Source organism: Leucopleurus acutus (assembly GCF_964270905.1).
Source record: "Leucopleurus acutus genome assembly, chromosome: 2".
NCBI classification, from domain to species: Eukaryota; Metazoa; Chordata; class Mammalia; order Artiodactyla; family Delphinidae; genus Leucopleurus; species Leucopleurus acutus.
The window spans coordinates 134,722,682-134,749,076 of NC_139143.1; the positions used below are offsets into that span (position 1 = coordinate 134,722,682).

The window sequence follows — 26,395 nt, forward strand, 5'->3', positions numbered from 1 at the left end:
AGATTCTCCTCCTCTTTCCTAAAGAGAGTTCTAGCAGTTGGGGGTGGGGACCATTTCCTAAAGTCAAGGCGTAAGTTAAAGGTCTGCCGAGCTGCCCACGGGGGATTTAAATCTCGCACCAGAAGAGGAAACGTGTGGGAAGCGGAGTAGGGGGAACCCACTAAAGAACAACATCAACCCCCAAACGACACGAGCCCCTGGCGGGACAGGTTGCCTTCCAGACCCGGGAGCGGGACACCAGCACCCGCCAGAGCTCGGAGCCCCGCACTGGCGGGCAAGAGGGAGTGGAAGAGCGGGAGGTAGGGAGGGAGGGAGGAAGCGCGAGAGGGAGGGAGGAAGAAAGGGAGGGAGGCGGCGTCATGTGATCCGCTTCCCTGCTCCTTTAAGCGTCCACAGGCGGCGGAGCGGCCACAATCACAGCTCCTGGCATTGGGGGAGCCCGAGCCGGCTGTGCCGGGGGAATCCGTGCGGGCGTCTTCCGTCCCGGTCCCATCCTCGCCGCGCTCCCGCACCCCTTAAGTTTTGCAGCGCCCAGAAAGGAGGCGAGGGAGAAGGGAGCGTGAGAGGAAAGGGAGCAAAAAGCACACCCTAAAACATTTATTTCAAGGAGAAAAGAAAAAGGGGGGCGCAAAAATGGCTGGGGCAATTATAGAAAACATGAGCACCAAGAAGCTGTGCATTGTTGGTGGGATTCTGCTCCTGTTCCAAATCATCGCCTTTCTGGTGGGAGGCTTGATTGGTAAGTGCGAGAGCTGCAAACTTTTCCCCCTTTCTCTCTTTTCGGGCCCCTTCCCTCTTTGCCTCTTCGGCTACTTGTTACAGTATCACTGCCTTGCTTCTATGATCTAATTAGTCCGGCTATTGTGCTTAAGAAAGCAGAGCTCCATGGGGCTCCGTGGGGCACAATCCAGTCTAGTGGCTAAGAGAAAAGGAGGGGGAAAAGTTTTGGCCTAGTTTCAGTATCCACTTGAAAGGAAGGAGGGGGGTAGCGGGGGTGGGAATCTTAAGCATGGCGACGGATCGCGCGAGGAAGCGCTGGGTTACAAAGTTGATTGCCGCTCCCCCTGCTTTTTCCCGCGTTCCCCCCCTTTTCCTCTCGCTTCCCTCCCAATCAGCTCCCGGAGGGCAACGTAATCGACTTTATTAGGAACAACTGAAGAGTCAGAGAACTGCGCCCGGCGCAAACCCAGAGAGCCCTGTTACAGGGCTGTGATCTCTGCATGTGTAAACGCTTTGGGTTGTCTCAGCTGGGGGCTGAGAGTTTGCATTTCGGGTCCTGACCTTCGTGCCCTCAGCTTCCTCGTCGCACTCCCATCCCACGCCCCGCCGTGGCCGTCCGCAAGGTCCGAGCCTTGGCCCGGAGCCTGGATGGGGTGAGGTACGGTGGGAGAGAGTCCTTGGATGGCGCTGCGGGAAGTTGGAGAGGTCGGAGGGGAAAGGCGTATCGGAAAGGTGTTGCTTTTGGCCTCCCGCCCTCTCGCGAATCTCCCCTCCCCCACTTCTTAGAGCTCCGAGAGCCGGTGAGTCTGGAGCCCCGGGTCCTGCCTTGGCGCCTAGGAGGGCGGCCTGCGCCCCCGCCGCAGCCCCCCGCAGGTGACAGCTCCCCCCCTGGGAGACCTCCCCTGGCGTGCATCGCCCGGACCTCTCGAGCCAAACACGCTTCCGGGTGAAGAAGATGGTTTCACGGACCTTCCACTCAAAAATACTCCCTTCTTCTCGCCGTGTCTCCATCTCCATCCATCCTCCCGCCTCTCCGCACACTCGCTTTCCCCTTACCCTCGAGATTTAGGACGTCCCGGCGCAAACTTCAGCGCCAACTTCGCCACGGGTGCGGATGAGAGGCTTGGCTTCCGTATTTCGCAGATCTGTAAAACTTTGCGGAGTGGAGAGTCTACGGAGGGGCTTTCTGCGCGCGTCCCTGTTCTGGAGCCCGCGCGGCGCGGGTGTCGTCGTGGTCGTGAGAGCTGCACAGGCTTGGGCACCTCGAGTCCTGTGCCTAGCGTTTTGTCTCCAGACTTGGGTTTGATGGGAACAAATGAAAGGGAGTCTGGTTTTGTAAATCACCGTAACATCCAAGCTAATTGTTTAAACAAAGGAGAGTGGGTGAACCTTCACCAAGGAGAGAAATTTCTGGAGGAGATCGTGCCTTTCGCTGTGTGTGTATCCACAAAGCAGAAGGAGGTTCGGAGTTTTCCAAGCTCATATCCTCAATTTGGGTCAAACAGCTTAATCTTTTTATTCCTGGAACCCTCCCTCCCACCCCTCCCGTTAGGAGCTCCTGTTTAGCTACGTGCAATCTCCATGTTTCCCTGTATTGGATTTTTCGAGGCTCTTAATACATTCTCTACTGGGAGCTGAAGGCAGCCTTCTCTGTGCCCTCACGGTGATTATGCAGCGGTTACAATTACACCTCTTGTCTCCCTTGATGAGCAGTTGCAGTTAGATGCCATTGGATCTTGTGTGATTTCAGTGGCAGACCATAATTAAAATTTCTTGCACCTTGTGCTTTCAGAATTAAATTGGCCTATTATCCCTGTCTGACCTTCATCCTCTTTGAGGTTTTTGCACAAGCAGTGAACCATTACACATAGTTCCCTGGTATTTGTTGGTGTGTGTTTCTTTTTCTAAAGTTGATCTAGCCCATTATCCACTGTTGTAGGTTTCTTAGGGCACTTCTGGAACTAGCATAATTTCTGGAATCTTAGTACTGTGGAGAAGGTCCAAGGGCACTGGTGAGTGGCTGCCGGACATTGGAGTTTCCATAGGGTCAGAACAGTTGTATGTTCAAAGAGGGGTTTGTTTGGAGTAAGTGGTGCCAAGGGTTGTTTTTCCCTGAGAACTTGATTAGTGACCGTATCTGATAACAATCTCAAAAAGTTAGTGATAGGTCTAGATTCCCCTCAGTAAATCAACTGATTTAATTCCATCTTTACTTGAAAAAGAAAACTATCTCTGTATAACACTTCTTGGGGGAAATTGTTGTGTACGTTGACCTCTTACCTCTCCTCCTTCCTCAGTTGCCAAGGCTGTGTCCCTAGTTCTGGCCTGAAGGCTGAAAAGATCAGATCCATTTCACCGCAACACTTGAATAGTGGCTTAGCCTTTACCTCAACCAGTTATAGAGTAATTTTTTTTTCCGTTAAACAAATCTAAGAATTTACGTATGCTATAGGACCCAAACATGGGAAATAAATATCAACAAAAGGTAAGTGATATGTTTTCCCTCCAAACTTCCCTAAACTGGAAAGCAGGTGAAACTAAGCAAAGGATGGAACTTCAAGAAAGTGAGTGAGTGTAATCAGTAGCTGAAAAAGAAGTGTGTAGGCTGGAAAGTCTAAGTCCAGAAACCTCCTCTTCCACGCTCCGCAGTGAGAAGAGAACTTCTTCACTGCTCAACCCTATTGATGCGTAGGAAGTCCGGTGTCTTGGGTGTGCAGTGTCTTTCTAATTCATCAGCAGAGGCCAAGTGAGAAAGTGAAATCTTCACTTTGAATTGGCCTTGGTATATAATGTTCCTTTTTGATCACTGTTGTCCTAGATGAAAGGAAACATGACAGCCTAGAAAGGGGAGGATCCGAATGGCAAAGCTCCTGATGGTAAGGGTGTAAGTACTCCACACACGCAGAGGCAAAACAAAAACAATCAACCACCACCCCCGAACAATAATGACAAACCCCGCACCCAAAGTGACAGGCAGTTTTTCAGTTAACCAACAGGCTTCAGTCTCCTCATTGGTAGGTTGATGAGTTTGAGATTCCTTTCAGTTGTGAAATTGTATGAATTTTTCAGTGCTTAAGTTTTATGTGGCATTCAGGCTGGTGTTTGGTTGTAGCCTTCTAGAATTGATGGGGAAAAATTTAAACACTAGGTAAAAAGGAAATAAGAGGGATTGGGTTTTGGTTTAGTCAGCTTAAATCCTCCCCTGCTCCAACAGCCTTCTTAGAACCAAGGTTTTTTTTGTTTGTTTTTGTGCTTGTTTTGTTTGTTTGTTTTGTGCCAGGGTCTGTATACTGCTAAGCCTTTAATGGGATTTTTCAAGAAGTCTCTGGAAAGCAGTATCTTATGTGGTAGAATTTGGGGTACTTAAGAATTCAATGAATTATGCCATGCTTTTGTAAAAACTTTGAGTCATTATAAAATCATGCATCTGATTGTTTTCTTATGTATTGAGAAGGTTTCTTAAGTGGCTAACTTATTTTGTATTTAGAATTCATTTAAAAATTTAAGAACCCCTGAAGGAAAAGAAAATATTTTTAGAGATATAGCTTAATCTTTAGCCTCCTTAAAAATAAGCCTGCAGAAAATTAAAAAAATAATTTTCCTTTGATTTCACGTTTGGTGAGTTTAGTTCATGGAGAAGCAGCTGCAGGGGTGGTGGAAGGGGGGAGGGGAAGGAGACCATGTGTGCTGAAACAACAGTGCAGCCGACTAAAAATCATGAACTTGATTCCCTGGCCTATTATGTGCAATTTGCTTAGCTTCAAATTAGTCATGTCTGGGAGATATAATGGTTGGAAAAGCAGGTCACCGTTCCCACCTGTTCTAAAACTGGTAAAGAGTATAAAGATCAGGGTTGGATGAATAGAAAATTATTGCATTGTTTTAGGCATACCAATAAATTAGAATATTCCAAACTTAAACCCAAATAAGTATCAACAAATTGCCCATTATTATTATTTTAGGAAGGATTGCTTTCTTTCAGAGGCTTAGTATGTTAGCAGCCTTTTCTTGTTTTTTATTGCTGAGAGTATTATATGTGTGTATACATGTATAATACACATACATATACACACGTATAATCAGTTTTCTCAATTTTAGCATGGACTTATCTACTGCTTTTCAATGATACAGCCGTATTATTGGGCTATTATTGTTTGAATGGAAACTATGGATGGTTTTGATTGTGGTCCATTCATATGAAGAGTTTTTGTTTCTGCTACTATCACTTATTTGAAAGGGGCAGGATTTTAAGAAATTTAATAAAATTACAGTTATGCAGAGTATATAAGTGTTTGCTTCTCAATATATTAGGTTTTAAACTTGCTGTGGTATTTATTACATTTTAACGTATATGAATAATGCAGTACTTGGCAGTCCTGCAGTGTTTGGGTATCTGTTGAGAAAAGAACTAATGAACTTGCTTTTGGTTGATGTTACTCCACAGTTTTCTGTATTTGATTCTTATTTTGTAAAATTTCATATCTGACTAAACCATGTCATTTTTTTCTTTGTTAACTGTCAGAGTATCTAATACGGTTTGTAGAAGTACTGTGCAACCTCAAAACTTCTTTTGTAAAGAGCGGGAAATTTTTTGTAATTGAAATTGCATTATTTGACTTTTAAAAAACTATCTAAGCTATCTACTTGGTTATTGCAACAAAGTCATGCTAGTGCTAACAGTCTCTAATCATGCTTTCATCTAATCATTCAGTACAGCCTGTCTAGGCTTCTGTTGGAACTTTCCCTTTTCCCTGTTCAAAGTGAGAAACATTTCCTTGAGATAATAGTGTGGCTTTGTAAGGTTTTCAAGTCCCCTGCCTGGAACCCAGATCTAGACTCAAAGCCTTTCCTAGCTAGTTGACATTTTGCAATAATGCAGCCTTAAAAAAAAAATTTTTTTTTTAATCCATGTAGACTGAGGAAAGATTCTTACCTTATCTTCCTCATAAAGGTGTTTCTATGGAGATTTAGAATTTGGAATTGTGTGAAAGTCCTTAGCTTAGAGCTCATGTATGTTACCTACCTACTGTGCAAAATATTGATTAGAGCCTAATGTGTACCCAGCATAGTGCTACAATGCTGACTAGGGCTTAGGAAAGAGGGGACTTGAAGCCTGAGTAACCTTGGGGAGCCGGAGGTAGAAAAGAGTCCCTCTTAATCCAAGCTAAAGATTTCTTATGATGAGGTTTTTAATATCATGATAATTCTCACTCATTTACTGGGAATTTGACAACATGTGAAATGAGAAGCCCTGTTAATTATGTCATCAAATAGTTATATTAGTATTTCATCTTAACATATTAATATAACAATATAAATAATACTAAACATGTGTTAAATATGTACTGTGTGCCAGACTTTGTTTAATTTGATTCACGCAAAGCCTTGCCACATTGGTACTGTTGTACCCATTTTACATATAAGTAAACTGAGGTACAGAAAGGTCTAGAAAAATTGCTCAAGATTACCTAGCTAGTCAGGGTCAAAACTCGGATTGGATTCCAGTCAATCCAGAATTATCAACCATTAGGTGCTCCTGACCCCACTTCCCAAAGCCTTGCCTTCTAGGGCTGAATAGAAATGGTTTGAATGTAGACAGACATGATAAGTAACACTGTAAATGCAACTAATTTCTCATTTCTAACCAACAGGTAACATGTTAAAAGAAAAAGTATCAAATCTGATGATAAGTGAAATGGAGTCCAGCTGTACTTAATAAAGCAGAGCCTTGACCCAGCTAAGGGAGGACAACTTCTGAGAAGTCTATATATGCCAGTCCAACCAATTTCTTACAGGTTCTAACCAGTACCCATAATTCTATGAATAATCCAACTGGCTGAGCAGCCAAGTTCATTAGCCACAAAGTGTTTGAGTTCTGCTACCTTAAGGAAGATTACTCAATTTTATTTTCTCTAGTTAGTGGTTTTAACATAGTTATACAGTTATATAAGTCTGGACTTTTTCAAAGGAAGAGGAGAGAAGAAATCAACTGAGGTTGGAGAGGTTTTTTAGAGAGTGTGGATTGGCAGTGAGAGCAGTTGAAAGAAGAGCCTCTTACTGAAAGTTGAAAATTCAGTTTCCCCAAAGGATAATTTTTGTTTATATACACACCCATGCATAATAATGAGGGCATTTCAAACCGGAGGATTCCATGCTGACGCTGTGAATAGGTACATGTCCCATTGGAAAAAATGTTGATGGATTTTCTCTATTGAGAGAATCACTACCCTCAGTTTTGATAGAGACTCTAAGAGATGAAGGGAGACAGAGAGCATCAAGACGTGAAAAGATCATGTCTATTTCATTTGTCTTCTGTTTTCTCTGAGGTGTTGTAGCGGTGGCACAATAGAATAGACAAGTGTGCCAGATGTGTATGGTTCCCAGAAAAAGTGCCTGGATGGGGATGGGAGTGGAGAGGAGGAGCTTGAGGCACTGAAGTTCTCAAACTTGATGATGAAATGTTTTGCGTTTTTCCCTTTTCATAATAGGGCTAATCAAAAAGAACTGATAAATAACAGAAAAGAGCAACTCATATGCTTTAGAATACAGAAATCCTAAGGTTCTTTAGCCCTTTAGCACTACCTCTCCCTCCCCTCCATCCCTCCCACCCTACAATGTTCCACCCATAATTAAATTTTGTTGAGGAGTGAAAGCAATAATCAGAGTGTCATCTGACCAGTAGTGAGGGATTTGGCTAATTATGATTTGTTGCTGTTTTGAAGATTTATTGGGTGACTATGGAAAACATTTTACATGTATTGATTCAATGAACATAACAACCTAGAGGAGCAGGTACTTTCTCCAGTTTTCAGATGAACGTGAGGCTCACTTAAGGAACTTTTCAGAGTTAACAGAGATGGTAAATAAGAGGGCTGGCATTCAAGCCCATGATCCTGAACTGAATCAAGCCATGCTCTCAAGTCTAATGCCACTCTCCTCCTATTGTTCCTTCAATTTCTATGGGAAACAAAGAGTCAAGTGTGATGAAACATTCTACACAGATTCAATAGAAGATGAAAGCTCAGACTAGCTTTTTCTGCTTCTACGCCTTTCCCAGACCACATACTCCCATCACTGCCTGGGTACTATTCACTGACCTAGTTACTTCCTATACAAATGATCCCAATTCCTAAAATATATTAACCTCCTTCACCAACTATTGTAAGTGTTGGCCAGTGCTTGCAGGCCATGCTGAAGAGGGCTAAACCTGAGGAAATTACACCCCAGCTCCCCCCCACCACCAAAAGAAATTATTACACACAGCAAAGGGTAACTGAGAGTTGTAGTTTAAAACTTTGTCAAAGAGTTGCTTCGACCTGAATGCCAGCTAGACTTATTATACACAATAGGTCCTGAATATAGCTGTTAAATACAAGAGAGGGGAATGTGGGTGGGGAGAAGGGAGATAGGAGTAGAATGTGGATTCAGGAAAGGAAAATTAAGGCCCCTATAAACATATGAGAACGTCTCTTTGGGACATAACTTATGCCTGGATTTCCAAAGTCTACTTCCTATGTCACTCCTCCCAAGCTGAGCTAGTGTTTCTCTCTACCTGCCTGTTTAAATCCTGGGCCTTCAAGTGCAATTTCTGCTCCCTCTTTTTCTTTTCTACTCTATTCTTTTAATATTCCCTGGTAAAGGGTGTTCTTTCTTCACTGGCCCACAGGAATTATAGGGCCTTCTTAATCTTCTAGTTAATTCCCTGGGTTAACTAAGAGGCACATTTCTAAGAAAGCAGAAGAAATTGAAAGAAGATGCCAAGTTATTACATTTGTTTTGGCAAGGCATTATGATTTTTCTTTATGTAGAAGGTAACCGGTCTGTAAATGATTGGTTCAGTTTTTTGTTTTTTTTTTTTCCAAGCCCCAGATTAAGGAGGTTAAGCTCATGAGAGCTGGTTGGGGGCCAGTTATCTGCTGCTTTTAGTTTGGGACTGAGCCCCTCCCAGGGAGAGAGTGCTTGGTCTCAGAGCAGCATCATGTAGTGGAGAGGAACTTGGCTGTAACTCTGCAGACGATCTGTGGTCTCCGTGATCGCAAATAAGTCACAAAAGCTCCTTGGTTCTCCCCCTCAACCGTGCTGTGGGGCAGACGCCTCCTATTTCATGGATGACTGTAGTGAGGAATCCACTATCATGAGGATAAGGCACCCTTTGGGTTTCTCACTGAGCCAGGCCCACCAGAGATCTGATTCCCAGAGGACATTTTGCTGAAACCATCTGCTTAACTTGTATCTGTTTCTCCTACTTTTCTTTCTCTGTACCTCTCTGCTCTTAGATCTGGAAGAATTTAGCCTTGATGTCATTTATTTTCTATTCTTTTTCTTTCTTGAGTCACCACCACTTTGTCAAACACCTCCAGATTCATGGATCTATTTAGGCAGAGGGAAGTGGATTGACCCAAAGCATTACTCATTTTGGGTTTGAAGGTGCCCAGAGAGGTCATCCTGCTTTCTAACACGAATTCCCATTATAACTGTATGTCTCAGAATGAGCCTTCCCCAAATGGTAGATATTAATATTGTTGCAGATAACTAGCTAAAAAGAACGTGAGTCTAAATCATTGTCCTAAAGCATGCACATTTTATTCCAGGTTAATTACTTTTGCTTTATAGGCAATTTTAATAGAGCTTGGTTATGCCATTTTCTAAGTCTACAGCAGTTGGGAAAATTTGCCACAGAAACTCACTGGCAGCAGAGAGATGTAGATGTGTGGTAGGTACCATGAGGACACAGGAAGAGAAAGGGAGCATGCCCCGGGTTCTGGGGTCTCTGGATATAGGCAAGTCATTTCACACCTAGCAGTAGCACCCCTTCCCCCTCCAGTGGCATCATTACATTATAGGCTGGGGTATGTTAATTGATTCCACTCTAAAGCTTTGTGAGCTTATCACTTGCCATGAGTGCAGCTTTTTGGATCCACTGTGTCTGTCCCCTTTGGTGGTATCTGGCCTGAATGGAAGCTGTGAAGCTTGTTGCTATTAAATTGTAAAGATGAAAGGGCCTTGGAGACCGTCTTGTCCTACCTCCGAGTCCCAAGAAAGGGAAGGGGCTCAGTTTACACAATTAGAGGCAGAACCTTGGTTTAGACTCAGGTTCTAATGCCAGTCAGCACTCCAAGCATATATCTCTTTCTGCGTTTCAGCGTGAAGATCATCTGATTTCCGTCGTATAGTTAATGTGCAGAAAATTCCCAACTTGTGGTTCTTAAAGCTCTATTGATTTTCCTGTTACTTGAAAATAAAGTAGCAATAAACTTTACTGTCTTCTGCTTGCCTTTGTGTACTTAATGTTCTTAGCTAATTTCTGATGAAGCAATAGGATTATATGGAGTGTTAAGCTGTTCTATGTGGATTCTAAATACCACATAATAATAAAAAACAAAAATAAAGCTAAATTTCTTCCTTGTTTGCTGAGCGGGCGGTACATCCCCTTTCTCCTGCTTGAGAAAATGTAAATTTAAAACTTAAAACTGTGCACTATGGTCCTTACCAATCCAACCAAAAGTGACATACATCTACATGTTTAAAGACTTCGTCAGTCTAAAGCTTCCTTGTCTAAACGTCTGTGACTAACTTTTGTGCTTTCAGGAGATGTTTGTGGCAGGCATAATTCTGAAGTTGTAGTGAGTTTAGGGGAAGTGACATGCCCTGTATTTTCTGGGTCTGTTTTACATACAGAAGAAACAACAAAGTTGCTCATCCTTTGTGTCTGCCATTTCTTCACTCTGAAGGTAATGGCAAGTAGAAAATTCAAATTGCCGAAACAGGGCTTAGAATGTTGAAGGCCTTATGCAGTTGTGTCTGACAAGCATATTTTTGTGATTTCAGAGCTGCCAGTATTACAGGGTAGATTCTTCTACTTCTTTTATTTTTACTGAAACTAAGCAGAGTCACAAAGCACTGTTTTTCTGCGTCCTCTGATTTAGCTGTGATGATTTTTTTTTTCTTTGAATTCTCTCTTTAACATGCTTGCCTTCAGGTGATCCCAACCAAAAAGTTGGCATCCATATTTGTGAAACCCAGCCCTCTCTCAAGGCAGATCAAGCCTTTTTTCTGTTCCCTTTACTCCGGGTTCTTATATATTTTATCTGCTGTCATTTAGGTTAGAACTCACCTGAGAACGAAATGCCTCAACTGTAGAAAAGACACATCCCCACATTCCTTTCTTTGCTCTGCTCTGTTGAGCTAGTTCTGGCTTGTGTGAAATGGGCTCTGAGTTCAGCCCCTGCGTGCCTGGGCAAAAGGAAGTTGTAAATAAGATTTTTACTGAGGCTTTGGAAAGAGACTGCACCGGGGGCCTTGCTGTCACTTAAAGAACACATCTGTACTTAGAAGGGATCAGCTTCTTCTGAATTGTGAGGTGGCAGTGGGTGAGGTGGGGAGGGGCTTGTGACAGGCAACTCCAGGGCCTTGGACATACGTTCAGTCACCCAGTCTCCTAACTGTACAGCGTTTGCATGTTCACGAGCCAGCCTGTGTTAAATCCTCGACCGGCATCGTTCTTTGAACATGCCCAAATGGAACAGAGTTATGCTCTATGAGAATGTGGTGTTTCTGGATAATAGTTGATGAAAGAGAAAGAAACAGAATAATTTGTAGATGCCTAAGACTTTTAAACTTAAAGTATGCTAAGGTCCCCTTTCAGTTAGCATCTTAGTTTTTTCTAGAGATTGGGAGAATTCTCTCATGTCGCTTCTCTACCTCACCTACCTGTTAAAAAAGACAAAGAGGGCTTCCCTGGTGGCGCAGTGGTTGAGAGTCCGCCTGCCGATGCAGGGGAAATGGGTTCGTGCCCCGGTCCGGGAAGATCCCACATGCCGCGGAGCGCCTGGGCCCGTGAGCCATGGCCGCTGAGCCTGCGCGTCCGGAGCCTGTGCTCCGCAACGGGAGAGGCCACAGCAGTGAGAGGCCTGCGTACCGCAAAAAAAAAAAAAAAAAAAAAAAAAAAAGACAAAGAGAGAAAATATAGTTTGGAGGAGGGATGAGCAGTAGGCTTGGGATTTGAACAAAATCAGCACTAGTATATATTTGAGAAGAAAACATTTCCAGGTCAGGATGTGGTTAGGTACTGATACCAGCTCTGTCTAGGGAAGCCACCAACTCTGTGCATCTCACGTTAGAGTAACTCTCCCAGCTAAGCAGTTACGTTACAGGAGTTTGGAAGTTGCCTTTAATGACTCGCGCTTCTTATAAGATTCCTAGGAAATTGTCACACTGCAAAACAACATGGTGTTGGCTCAGGGTTTTCCATATGATGTTTCTGTTCAAATGATAACTTACTGATTTAAAGTGATCAGATTTCTAATTGCTGGCATGCGGTTTTGGGGTTGATCAATGGGTGTGGTCCGGTTTGTTATCAGACTTGGACAAACCATTTACATTCCATAAGCCAGCCTCAGTTTCCTCGTCTGAACCTAAGTTACCTGTGCGTATGTGCTAGATCCATCAATGTATGTGAGACATTTCCCTGAATTAGAAGTCGTCACTAATTAACTTTGTAAGGATTTTTTTGAGTCATCCCATGTCTAGTTAGGCTCATGGCAGCTTATTTCTGCCTCTTAGTGAATTGCATAAAATTAGAAACCCAGCAACCCTGCTTCATAGCCTTCCCATTAAGCGTAATCCATGCAAGCCAGCAGTTCAAGAAGCATGTCATCCACACATTTGGTGAATTAGAGCAGTTAACTTACTTTTTGATCCAGTTAGTGATAGTTTTCACCAGGGTTTAATTTGAATCTTAAATTTTGCCTTTTAAAATGCTTGCCAGTATTCACCGCTCTTTATAGCATATATAGCCCAGGTAGCTTGGCTTTTAAATGAATACCACTCTATATGTGGAAGAGAGATTCCATCCATGCTTGCTGCATAGCAAATCCCAGTTGTTCTGTTTTACATTAGAAAATTGAAGTCATCATCCACTGGGAAATGTTTTTGCTTCTAGATATAATATAAATGACAAAGACCTTTGAAAGTCAAGCTTCAAGGAAAGAAATGATCTTTTATAAAATATTAACTACTTCTGAAACCTTAGCTAGAGTTATCACACTGTATTATAAGGAATTATAAAGAAAAATAAAGTTAAAATATAATCCCTGTAAGACTATAAGCTACATGAGAGCAAAAATGGTCTAATGTGCTCATCTTTATCTCCAGTGGTTACCACAGGGTAGTGCAGTGTAGGTGTTCAGTAATACTTTTTGAAGAAATAGATAAATGCCTTGCATTTTGGACCTGTTGCAGGGGTAGCTAAAATGCTTCAACTTTAAGGTCAGCCCTAAAATTTCTAACACTCTATTCTGGGCTATTTTATAATTTAAATGAGGACAGGTTTCTTATTACTTACTTGAACTTAAAAGATTATGTCACCTTCATGGTTTATATGATTAGATTTATAAAATTGTAAGTTTGAGGAGTTTTGGGAAGGGACCTTTTCTTGTTATGTTGTATAATAGAAACTAAAGCACAGAGAAATTGCAATGAAAGAAGATTTGAACCAAGTTTCCTGACGCTAGGGGAGTGTTTCATTACCTATGCCTAGCGTTACAGTGATTACTACTAGGTCTGATTTATGTATTCCGTCTTTATTTGGCCATAAAGGCAGCAAGTTGACTGTGGTTATCCATACTAGCTGATAAAGGTTGCTGGGAAAAAGGAACACACCCTAGTACATGAATCTTGAATATTCAAATGGGAATGTGGAACCATAATGGAATTTTGTGATTTGTTATCTTTAAGAAGTAAGTGTGTTTCTTCTGCTCCCTGAGAGCTGTTTTTTAGGGGCTTCTTTAAGAAGCTCACATAATTTGCTTAATTTTCTATAAACTTTTAAAGATGGAAAATTCATCTTTCAGAGTTTCCCTTCTAAGAGTTTTGCAGATGTATTTATGGTTCTTGTTAGAGATCAGTAATGTATTTGTGATGTCGGCTTTTATAACTGCCCTTGACAAGAAAGCATAAGACATTCAAATAACCACCTCTGCATCCCATTGTGTTCAGCTTGTTGATCTGGTGGGTGGGAATGAATTCATCCACACATTCTTCCAGGTTCCTGAACTGTACTGAAACATGCTGTGTGGAATAGGTGCCTGCAGGCAAAGAGGAGCCTGGGCTTGCTGACTTTCCAGTGGAGCCAGGTGGAAAGGTGGGAACAGAGATTTAAGAAGCAGAGGTACACTGAAAGGGAAGGAAGCAAAAACCAAGGAGAAAGCTACGCAAAAGCTGGACTTGGACTCCTCTTAGCCAGACTTTCCAGCTAGAGGTGGAAGCATTGGGGAGGGGACACAGAGCTGACACAAGAGTCAGGGGAGAGGAGGCGGTGGTGATGGAGAGAAAATGGGCTTGAAAGAGGCGACAGGAATTCCTCCTTGGCTGGGTCATCACATCATCATGCAGGCCTTCCCTCTAAAATAATGACGTGTGTGTGTATGTGTGTGTGTGTACGCTATGAACCTATCCACTGCTCTAAAGGCTAGGTAAAAACCACAGCGGAAATGGAAGTTTGCTATTCTAAATATAAGCAAGAGTGTTGCATTCAGAAGGACTGGATAGAAATCCTGGCTCTACCCCTTGGTGGCTAGGTGGCCTTGAACAAATGATTTAAACTCAGAGCCAGAGTTTCCTCATCTACCTCTTGGGTAAAATGGGAGTGGCAGCGCTTGTGACATTGCTGTGAGGATTAAATGAAATAATCTGTGAAATGAAAAGTATGTGTACAGTAACTTGCAAATTGTAACCACATAGAATATGCTACATGTTATTTTATTATTAGTCTTATTCTTTTAACCCAAGAATGATTTCCCAGTGTTAAATCACCCAGAGTCCTTTGGGAGCTGACATAAAAGGTTTTCTGCCTGCTCCGACCCTGGACACAATGGTTCAGGGAGATGTAGGTGGCTCTAGAGTTGGGTTTAGATTGCTTGTGTGAAATTATAATCTAGTGACTATAAACATGCATTTTTGTCCCCTCCTAATCTTATTTGTTTTTAAGCAAGAACACAATGATATTAAAGGAATTAAAAGCAAAGAAAAAAAATCCTCCTAAAATGCACCATTTTAATACAATTCTGTGTTAATTTTTTATTTTTTCACACTTCTGTGACTATTTCCAATTTTATATAAAAGAAATGTAAAAGCCTAGTTAGCAGAGGCTCAGACGTTTATTGTTTATGCCTCTACCAATTATGTGTTTTCTTTGGAAATTCAGCAGTCAGTTCCTCCTCTCCTTCTAAAACTCTTCTCTCATACTTAACTCAAGATTGCTTGTTGAACCATTGAACCATGGGAAATTCATTTTCAAAATCTGCTTAATTGCTGTGAGACTTTTAATTTGTTCTGGATGATGGTGCTAATGTCTGGGAACTGGGACCGAAGCCCTCCAAAGTTGTTAATTCAATCAGCCACTGTGCCCTTGCCATGCCTAATGAAGGGAGGGGGGTATCCAGACCCCTCTCACAAAGAGGCTGGGTCCCTCCTGACCACCTCGTCAAAGATGAATAAGAGGGACCCCACAGTTAGGTCGAACACTTGGGGCAAATTACCAGGGTGTCAGTCCACATTATCCAAAGCCCTGGGTTGTGCTTTCCCAAATAATTATTCAGTTGGTTTTATGTAGGAGCCCAGAGTTTTAAGGCATGGTTTTTGTGTGCATGTGTTCACACCTGCTAATCTGCAAAATTCTTTAATCACCAGCGTCTATTTGGCTGTGTCTGCAATCTGTAAGATCATAAACATCACCCCCAGACTATTGATATTCCTGTTAACCACTGAAGTTTTCCATGGCGAGACTGGTGAAAGCTTGCTCTGTCCTCATGATAAATTAGCTTGTTTATTCCTCTTCTGCTTATTTCTATCCTGCTGTTGGTTAGTGTAATGAAGCAGAAGTCCATTGTGTATGTTCATTGGGTAGCGATCCTCTGGCACCAAAGGGGGTAATTGAGTAGAAAGGCAGAATGCTGTTGGTGCATGGGAGAAGTTAACACCACATGAGGTCACCAGGCTTCAAGCTTTAATCAATGTGGACACAATGCAATTGAGATTTTGAAAAGGGTTTGTTTATAGTGTGAGAGTAAGGGTCAGTAGTTAATTTGAAATGCTGTAGGTGTGTTTTCCTTGAACCAAGAAGGTACAGAGCATGTGTCATAGAGGATTGTAAATATCCTCAAGGGAGGGATGTAATTGGGGTGGAGGCTTAAAAAGAAGGGAATTTAAGAACTTCAGTGTGCTTATTATTGACCCATCCATGTTTCATTTAAACTTTTACCATTCTTCACAATGGGGAAAAAGACTGTAGGAAAAAACCCTATAAAAGTCCATAGTGCAGAGGCACAGCCCTACCAAGAAACAACTTTTTGGGTTTTTTTAAAGCAATGCTTTCCTTTGGGAAGATATTTGGAGTGCTATAAAATATTGCACTAAGAGTACTTAGTAGTACTAATATTACTCTTAGTATTAGCTGCTAATTCTCAAAGAATTCCCACTCTCAAAAGTTTACATCTTTTAGGATTTTTAATTGCCGTGGCTTGAATGAGATAATATGAAAACGCTTAACCCGTCTACTCATTTATGCTGCTGCCTCTTTCCATTTCAGGCTCCAGTCTAAACCAGGCATGTCTGTCTGCTTTTTGGATTATCTTTGACATTTCTCCCCATTATTTAATTACCTAACTTTCAACAGCTAGAAACACCATGCTTTTATAATCACTATTCCAATCTGAAAGTAGAGAGGGCCCTATCCTTTTGTTGCAGGGAAACTCTGCAGACCAACGTCTGGTTTTCAGAAATGACTACAGGAAAAGAACGTGAAGGCTAGGCAGAGCCAAAGGCTAGACATAGACTCAGAGATGCTTTGTTAAGTGCATGTTAAACCTAGGTGATGACTTCATACTCCTAATACCTCATATTTGTATAGTGCTTTTATCCTTCTTCAAAGCACGTTCATAGAAATGATCTCATTTGATCTTAATAACAGCACTCTGAGACAGGTCAGTCCACCAGGAATATTCACATTTTAAAGTTATGGAAACAGAAATGGAGAATAGCTGTGTTTGTGGTTAGTTTTGTTTGAGAAGGGTTGATTTGGTAAGATTTATTTGTGGTGGAGTTACTCTGAGGATTTGAAGATTAATTGCTACTTGATGATATAGGATGAAGTGTTGTAAAAAGCTTAGTTTTTTAATACAGAGAATTACTTCTTACAGAAGTTGCTGTATATTAACCAAACATTACTTTCTGAGCTATCTTCTAGGACAAGTACATGTCACCTGTGGTCCATCATGTTTAATTTGCCCATGTAACACACAGCTGCTCCCTTAAACAATTGTTAAGCAAACATGTCAAAAATATCTCTTTGAAGGAACAACAAATTTTAGCCTGTTGAAGGTGTCCAGATATTTTGACCTTTCCCTGGGCAGATCTGGGTCTTTAGAACCCTATGGAAAATCTTAAAGAAGGAACCAGGGAGCACCTAGAGATGAGAGTGAAATTAATTTCATAATTTTAGTTAGTAAATGGCGCTGTGGTATGGTCACCCACTTAGTAACTCTTCCATGGTATGCCTTTCTCCCTTAAAGTCATGCCAACAAATACGCATTGAAAAGCCATTTTTGGTGTTGGTATGATAGCCCATAGAATAGATTACCATAATTAGTTTACCTAATCTCCTACTGTTGGACATTGATGTTATTTCCAGTTTGGGGGCTATATAATAGCACTACTGGGAAAACCTCCCTTGTAGTTAAATTTTTATTCATGCCCTTAATTATTTTCTTAGCAATTTCACTTCTGTGAATTTATCTGAGGTCAAAAATCATGCCCATTTTTAAAGATTTTGATAATCTCCATCTCGCCCTTCGAGATCAATGATAACCTCACATATACCTCATAAGTCAATCCTGGGAGTGTCCATATCCCTGCATCTTGGCCTGGGCCCTGGGCATTAATTTTATTTTTAAAAATTTTGCTAATGTGCCAAGAATATTTTTTTCTTTTAATTTACATTTCTTTGATTACTAGTGAGGGTGAACCTATTTTCATATGCTTATTGGCTACTTATACTCTTTTGTGACTTGCCTGGTTGTTTCCTTCCTTTATATACTATTTTCAAAGTTGATCATCCTTGTAATACAACTTGTTAGAGATTAGGGAAAAAGGGAAGACTTACGGAGGAGGATGGTTCAGCCTAATTCTGTTGATAGCAGGATCCTGCATTTCCTTTGTGGTACCTCCCCTTTCCCACTCTCAGACCATGAGCTTTAGGAGAATCTTCATCTCTGACTCCAGTTATGGACATGTGACCAAGCCACAGGGGACACGTGGCTCAATTTAGTTTAATCAGAATGAAGTCTGAGATTTGTTGTGGAAGCTACCAGGAAGAGATGTCCTCTCTGTTTATTACTGAACTGAACCCAGATAATATGAGCCTGGAACTGCTGGAGCCCTTCCAATGAAGTCTGAAAATGAAACTAGTAAAATATGATAGAATTCAGTGACCGTAGAGAGATGAGATCTGTTGATATAATTTGATTTCTCAAAACAACCACTATCTAAAGACCATGCTGTCTCTGGACATTTTTCATCTTCACCTTGCTAATTGATTAATTTAATTTTTGCTCAAGCAGCTTTGTGCAGAGTTTCCTTTCTTTTGCAACCAAAAGACCCCAGACTGATTTACTTACTATGCCTTTGGTTTAAAGATAGGTCAATGGAGACTGCTGCTGTATCGTAGAAGGTGTATTTGGAGAGTTTGCTCATGTTAGGTCTTTGGTAACAATTAAAAAATAAAATTAGGTATGGAACCAACTTCTGTTAGGCACAGCTCTTCCAACTATAGCAATAGTTGAAGTGGTGTGTGTGTGTGTGTTTGTGTGTGTGTGTGTGTGTGTTGTGTCACGGTTGGAGCACCAACTGGCTGGTGAAGATCATTAGTGACAATTCTTGGAACTTGGCCAGGCTGTTGGCTTTGAAGCAAAGCTCATTGCAACATGTACTCCTGCTGAGCTAGATGTGTGTGTGAAATGGATGGCAAGAGGATGTCCCAGCAGCTAAAATGAGGTTCTTGATGGCATCACAGGAGAAGCTTAATGACCGCCCAAGCAGGCTAGTATTTGGGGGGATGGTTGGGAAACTTGAGTAGGTATTATGGTGACTCGAGGTTTCTTTGGGGCATCCAGAAATCTGTGAGGCAGAACAAAGAATGAGCTGGCACATGTTACTACAATCCCTGAGTTGGGTTAGTCATGGGCTACAGAAGGAATGCACACATGGATCATGCCTTTGGGCAACTTAACTTTGATTAGAGAGATAAGAGCGATAAAATAAGACAGTCTGTTGTCAAGGTCAAAGTGGGTGAAATGGACTAAGTGCTCTAAGTAGTTTTTAGATCAGATATAAAGATTTTTTTGAAGAATTAGGGAGTTTGACCTGGGTCTTTGCAGTGTGGGTGGTCATTGGAAGCACAATTTGATGTACATAATTCAAGACAAGATTCACGTCATTCAGGGCACTGAATTAAGAGCAAGCTTAATAGAAAAAGCTATGAGTAGAATATCAAGAGATCTGGCTCTAGCCCCATTTGCCTCCTTAGACATATCATTTAATCTCTCATGCTTCTTCTTGCCTTTGATTATTTGCTGAGTAGACCTGGTAATGCTTTCCCTTGGCAAATAAAGACAGAGGCATGTCTTTCTCAAAGCCAAGTACGTTGGCTTTTTCCAACCATTTCTTTTCTTTTTTTAAAGGCATTAAAGTAAGTCCTCAGAGTCTTTAGGTTACTGGCAGATTAAAAGTTTGTTTAGATGGTGATTAAGGTATATCTTAGAACTTTGCTAAATTCTGGGGAACATACAGAGGCAGAAATCATGATAATCTGCTCATCTGTCATGTCATGGAAAGAAAGCGTGAAGTTAATGAGTTGAGATCTCAGGGAACCTATTTCTCACCAGCTATGAGACTAGGTTTGCTTTTAGTATCTTGTCTGTACCCTACCATAGATCTGTAAATCGGTAAATAAGAGGATGTGTATGAAGGCAAGGCACTTATCTTTTGTAATGTACCAAAGACAAACGAGGTGGCACCGTTTTAGCTGAGTAGACAGGCAGGACATATATAAAAATATCATTAATAAAACAGAGCATGGTGTGGTAAAAATATTAGGTAGTATTAATTGAGCACTTACTATGTGCTAGGCAATGTGCTAAGTGTTTTTTATGCATTATGTTGGCCCACTAACATGGTTGAGCTGGAACTAGAATCTTTGTTTCACTTGCTGTTTTCATGTTTAAAGGTCTAGAGAGACTGAATGATCCTTAAAGCACTGATTTGGACTTCTCTAACTCGATAATTGTATTTTCTTTAAAAACTGTAAGTTCGAAAAGCAGTGGAGTTTTGGGGACAAAACCTGGGGGTGGTTGTAAATTGACCAGAAGGTTTACAAATACCCATAAGGACGGGCATTGTGTTAGACATTGTGGGCAAATCCATTCAGCCTAGGGCCTTCCGTCTGTATTTCCCTTTGTGAACTCTTTTGCTGAATGTCCCGTCATCCTTTGTGAGGTGAGGTCCTGTTCATCCTGTCTGCTTTCACGACATAAATGTTTTAGGAACTCTCCACAGACTGGCTGGATTGTCTCTTTGGGCTATGAACAGATTGTGTGGGTGATGAGACAAGTAGGAAAAGACTCAGCAATCAAAAAAGGGGGGTGGAAATCTCTTTCTCTGGCTCTCAGAATGGAGCTTGGACACAAAGGGAACTTCGTTAATCATGCCTCCTTTGTAATCAGAATGGTGGAGGCATTTTTTTTAAACCACTATTATTTTGTCCTTTGTCTCGTCTGAGTGAAACCAATTGTTAATAGCTAATCGAGGGGTTAAAAATTTCCCAGACATGGCCAGGCAGAATCAACTTCACTTGATAAAGTAGTGGGTTGATTCTGGTTGGAACACCAAGTCAGGTGTGGTGACAGGCTTCTTGCAGACATGGTGCTGGTCTGATGGGATACCCTTGTCCAAGATCTACATGGTGGCAGCTTTGTGCTTAGTTGTTGAAAATTTCATGCATGTGTGAGAAATGGGGAAGAGATAGGTAAGACTTGGGGGTTTTGGTGAGTTAGGATTCAGTCACTTTGTAGTACTAAGTCCCTAAAACAAGCACTGAGTGGACAACTCCAAACATCTCAATTTACTGAGCAACTTGGACAGCTTACTTGTTTAATCTTTCTGTAGTTGCTGTCTTAGAAATCAAAGAAGGATAATAATCTTTGGTACCCACTTAATGGGTGTAAAATAATGAGAATGTAAATGCTTTGAGTGCCCTGGAGATGAAGAGATAGGGAAAATTCTCTTAATGTATTATTCATATATAATATGGTAAGATGAATCAGTGTGGTTTTTTTTTTTGAAAACCTGTTATTATTTTAGCACCTCCTCCCTTTTACAAGGGAGGTTGTGTGCCTTAGCAGAAGTTGACTTTGTCATAATTTTATTTGCCAAGACAGGTCCAGCAAATTTACAACGTGGTGGGTTTTCCAAGAGGAAAGGTTGAGGTTAGCCCTGTCCTATCCATTCCCTGAATCTGGTGGTGAGTTGTTTTATAATGAATTGTTGGTTGAGGGCAAGTCGAGGATAGTGAAACCAAAGGCAATATCAGTGTTTAGAAGAAAACTGTCAACTGTTATTCTAGCTATTCCTTACCTGGATGTTTGTCTATTTTCTTTAAAAAACTGAATGGATTTTTAAAATCAGATAGTGAGAGCTGGCTGTAAATTCCAAGAAAGAGGCATCACAGTGTTATTAGGGTTGGAAGACAAAAGAAAGAGCTGCTTGATTCTTGGTCCTTTTTTAAAAACCCTACTGCCCTACCCCTTCATCTATTCAGAAGAGAAGAACATCCCCCACAAGGTCTTCCCCTCTCATCTGGTACGACCTAAATGATATTTTCTTCCCAGGCAAGATGGGAGTCTACCTCTCCTATTATGGCGATGAACTAATGCTGGTGCTTTTTGCCCAATGGAGATCCCCACCTTTCCCACCCTCCATTTGTCTGTTTTCAGCAGGAATCCACAATTTCCCAATTCTTTAGAGAAACAGAGATTCTTGTTTTGTAAGGGGCCTGGGAATTTGTCTAGTCTAACCTCACCCACACTGGGGCCTCCCCAACACAGACGACCTCCCTGGCAGCATTTTTTCCATTCCAGTGACGGTTGCTCAGTAGACAATTAAAATTGTTTAATTTTTCAATCTAGTTGAAACACTATGATGGTTAAATGTTCTTTCTTATAATTCAATGGAAAACTGGTTTCCATTACCACATTGTATTTTCTACTCATGAATCCTGGACTTTCCTTTTGGAATAATCTAGAATATGTGCTGCTTCCCTTTTGTTAGATGGTGGCCTTTCAAATAATTGAAGATGACTATCATTTCTCTCTGACTTTCCCTTTTCCAGGTGAAAACACCGTTGTCTGGTAAGATTCCTTACCAGAATCTTGCTGTCCCTGTCTGGTGATTGTATTCCCAGTCAAGATTAAGTTTACCTCTGCTACCATGGCAACCAGCTACTGCTTGTTGTTTCTGCTTAGAGGAAACCACCATTTTCCTGTCTTCAGTAGAAAATCCATAATTCAAAAATCAACTTGTTAGTGTCCTTAGAACAAATACGCCTCTATTACTGGTGATCAGCTTAGTTCAGAGAGCACCGAGTTCTACAACAGTCTATGTGCTGGCCTCCCCATTTTAACTCATGTAACTCACGCCAAATGTACTTCGCATACATGTCTGCACTGGTTTTTCTCATTAGGAGAAATAGTGTGCCCTGAGACAGAGAGAGACTCTGGACTCAGATGGATTTAGGTTCAAACCCCAGCTCAACCCTTTATTGGCTGTGACCTTGGTTGAGTTATTTACATTTTCAGAGCCTCATTTTACTCATCTCTAAATGGAGATAATGATATCTACCACTTACTGCTGTATAAGAATGAAAATCAATCCAGTTAAATCCCCTAGCCTACTTCCTGGCACATATGAAATACCCAGCGATTGGTAGCTGTTATAATCATTTACAATTTGTAGATGACAACCTGATGCCCTTTGCAGCCAGTCCAGCATGCAGGCAACTGTGATGGTTATGGATTATTCAGAGCCTGGAATCCCCGTAGTTGCAAATTCTGAAAAGGGAGTGTCGCAAATTGGCTTAGTGGGGTATGAATTTTTCTCCGAAGCCCGAGTGATTGGGATAAAGCCGGGGTTCTCAACCAGGAGTGATTTTGCGCCCCAGGGGATATTTGGCAATGTCTAGAGACATTTTTGATTTGCACTACATTCGGGAGGAGGAGAGAAGATGCTCCTGGCAACTAGTGAACAGAAGCCAGGGCTGCTGCCAGATACCCTGTTGTGCCCAGAAGAGCCTCCACATTTATCCAGCCCCAAATGTCAACAGTGCCGGGGATGAGAAGCCCTGGGGTAGAGGGATGGCGGCAGTGTAGCCAGGAGTATTAAGAGGGAATAGGCATGTGCAGCTCTCTGATTGTAAAGAGCCCAGGCTTTGAACAAAATATTGAAATAAAATGATGATGAGATAGTGTAGGTGTAGCTCTAGCCTCGTATGGTCAGCCCCATAATCCTAGCTTGCCTTTCTAAAATGTCAATCCTGTCCATCTTCCCAGTGTCATGTGCTGATTAAATAAGTCCTGCCAAAGGTTTGGATGACTTTTTTGCACCTGTTAATCTGTTTTGTTTGTGTTGCCCCCATGTAAAGACATGACTAGCCTAATAGAGCCATCTTGAAGTAGTGATTCTGTCAAAGAAATAGGCAATCCCCCCAAAATGAATTTAAAGTAATATAATAAGTTCAGTTCTCTATCCATACTGTGAAACATGGTAAAGAAGACATATAATCTGTAGCACTACTTCTAGAAACCCCCCTTTTCTTCGATGCTTTTAACTTCTCTCTTCCAAAATACCCCTAAAACCTCCTCTGGTAAAATTCCCCCCCAGCCCAAGCCCATCTCTTCCACTTGTCCCTTTTCTCTTGATTGTGTATCATGAAAACTCAAAGAATCCATTTAGCAATAAGTTGAACCCCTGCTGGGGGCTGGTGAGGGCCTGCAACAGAGAAAGCAAAACCAGCATTCTCTCTATCTGCAGGGAGGAGGCAATGGAGTAGGGAAGACCCACATTAATACTTTTGGCTATAGTCATTTTCTAATAAGTTATGGAAATAACTGTGAAAAAAGATGTTATTAAGCCCATTTCACTGAAGAGAAAATTAAGAGCTAATCCTGTGTTCAAACAGCAGGCTGCTTAGGATATCCCTGGGATGTTTCTTAGGGAAAGACAACTTAGATGTTCAAGTTAAAATTCTGATAGAATCATCTCCGGTTGCTGAGAGCCTCTGTTTTTAATGACCCAAAATTCAGACCTTCTAGTTCCTTGAATGTTTAGATAAACACATCCCTGGTGGGAAGGAGGGGGAGATAGGATAGAGAGCAAGGACCATGTCACCATCTCCCACCAGATTATTCTTCTCCATCTGCTGGCAGCTTTCTTATTATCAGTAGTTAACATTCATTAAGGCCTCACTATGTACAAGGTACTGTGATAGGCTCTTTTTACTAACTATTTTATCTTTACAAAAAACTTACGAGGTGGGTACTCATAGTAAGCTTTTCCAAAGGAGGAAACCGGCATTTTGTAAGGCCATGAAAATTGCCCAACTAAATTGCTAGTAAGAAACAGAGTTAGATTTGATCCCAAGTTTTTCTGAGTCTAGAGCCCTTGCTTTTAATTTCTCTTGTTCTGTTTTTGTAGATGCCTACAGCAACCTAAAGAACCCTTTCAGTGAAAGCATTTCCCTTGCTGCCCTGTAATTGTCATTTTCTCTTATGGAACATTTTTTCATAGAGGGTAAATTTTGAAATATATTAAGAACCCAGCAGTTTAAATGAAAATCTGAATGAATGTTATGAATTGATGTCTCGTTAGCAAATTTTGTCCATGATCTTTTGGCTTAGGGCAGTGTTTGCCATGACTTCCATTTCTTCTGAATAATAGACTCAGCTCTGTTGAGCCTATTTCTATCAACCTGAAAAACAGAGGTTGGACATACTCCAGATTATTTCATTGTGTTGGAATGTCTTTGTGTTGTTATACTGCAAGTGTATGGGCCATTGGCTGGAAGCTGGAATGGAGTTTTGGGTTTTTTTCCCTAAACGTTTTCATTATGATTAGGTTGGACCACCTTCCCATAGTATGTATTACAGGGGTATATTTCATCGTGCTGAATATATCAGTATGAAATTTTACATATACAGTTGGCTCTAGCTTGCCTTTGCTTTCTGGAATAATTTGTTGATGTCAGCAGTTGTTGGAAGATAGAAAACACCCAGAGCCCATTTCGGCCTCAATAAGCACCAGAGAAGAGTAGGAGAGTACAGTCTTTTCCTCTAACAGATGTGAAAATACAAGGAAGATGAGGGGAGAAGGGGCTAGATGGGCAAGGCATGGCAGCCTGTAGCATTGGCATATACGTTGATCCTAATTTAAAAGGGTATTTTTCAACCTTAAAAGAATGACTTTCACCATAACATAGAACATATAAATTCCCTTTACAGTCGAAGAATTTCTAAGTTAGGAATGTCTAGCAGTTAAAATACTGCCCTTTACAGTTGAGAGAACTGGGGCCCAAGATTGGTTGAATACTTTGCCTGCTTAGTGGCATATCCAGTACTAGAACTCCGCAACCCTGATTCATCGATAATTCATGATAATTGATAATTCATTCTGCCAAGGTTCTTATCCTCAAACTTGTAGTAATTCAGGATAGCAGACCGATTTGTGGCCCAGAGTTGGAGCTCTAAATGTCTGAAGAGTGCTCATAGAATATAATGATGGAGAAGGCCCTAAAGGCTGTCTTTCCATCCTCATCCAGTGCTCAAATGTCCTCTGTGCTCTTTGCACTTACCAAGTGTTTCTAGCAGGAGCATTTGTACTCACACAGGTATGAGTAACTCATTGTGTTCAACTGGTCAGGTTAACTTCGGACCATCTGATTTCTATTGCTCTCAGATTTCCTTCCTTAGAACTTGCAACATTGGAACCACCTAGAATAAATCTAACTCCTCTTCCAAACCTTAGTCATTCATGTATTTGACCTTTTATCTGTAACAACCCCTGCATCGTACAGACTGAGCTCTTTAACAAGCTCTACACCCCCAGCTTCTTTATATTCTGCCTGTCATATGACATATCACTCATTTTCCTTTGATTCCTCTCTTAGCTAATGACATTGCCATCCATCTGCTGCCCATGCAAAGAGCTTGGACATCCTTGACTTCTCTCTCTCACTCACGTCCCGCGTTAACCAACAGGGCCCACAAATTCTTCCTCCTAACTAGCTCTTCCCTCCAGTCACAATTGCATTTGCCTGTCACCATTCAGAAGCTCCGTGTGTCATCTCAAGACTTCTGATACCATCCTGTGCTCCACAGTTCCTTCAACACCAGAAATCTTCCACTGCTTTTCTTTGCTACTCTTTTGTGAACTTTCATATGTAATTCATTGGACCACAGAGAAAATCTCATTTAGAGCTGCTAGGTAAATAGATCATAATGCCGCAGAAGATTCTTTTGCCCAGGTTTCTGTCTGAGCTGTTTTGTAGATTTGATCTCAAAAGTAGGACTTGATG

General features: G+C 41.5%; 1 protein-coding gene across 1 annotated transcript in view; it reads left to right on the forward strand.

Moving 5' to 3' along the window:
- The first annotated feature begins 437 nt into the window (after positions 1 to 437).
- The window catches only part of WLS (Wnt ligand secretion mediator), a 106,579-nt gene continuing 80,621 nt past the window's right edge, over positions 438 to 26,395 (forward strand). The window contains exon 1 of the mRNA XM_082864776.1: positions 438 to 739. Coding sequence (XP_082720902.1) covers positions 634 to 739 — 106 coding nt within the window. The 5' untranslated portion in view covers positions 438 to 633. The remainder of the gene's footprint in view (positions 740 to 26,395) is intronic.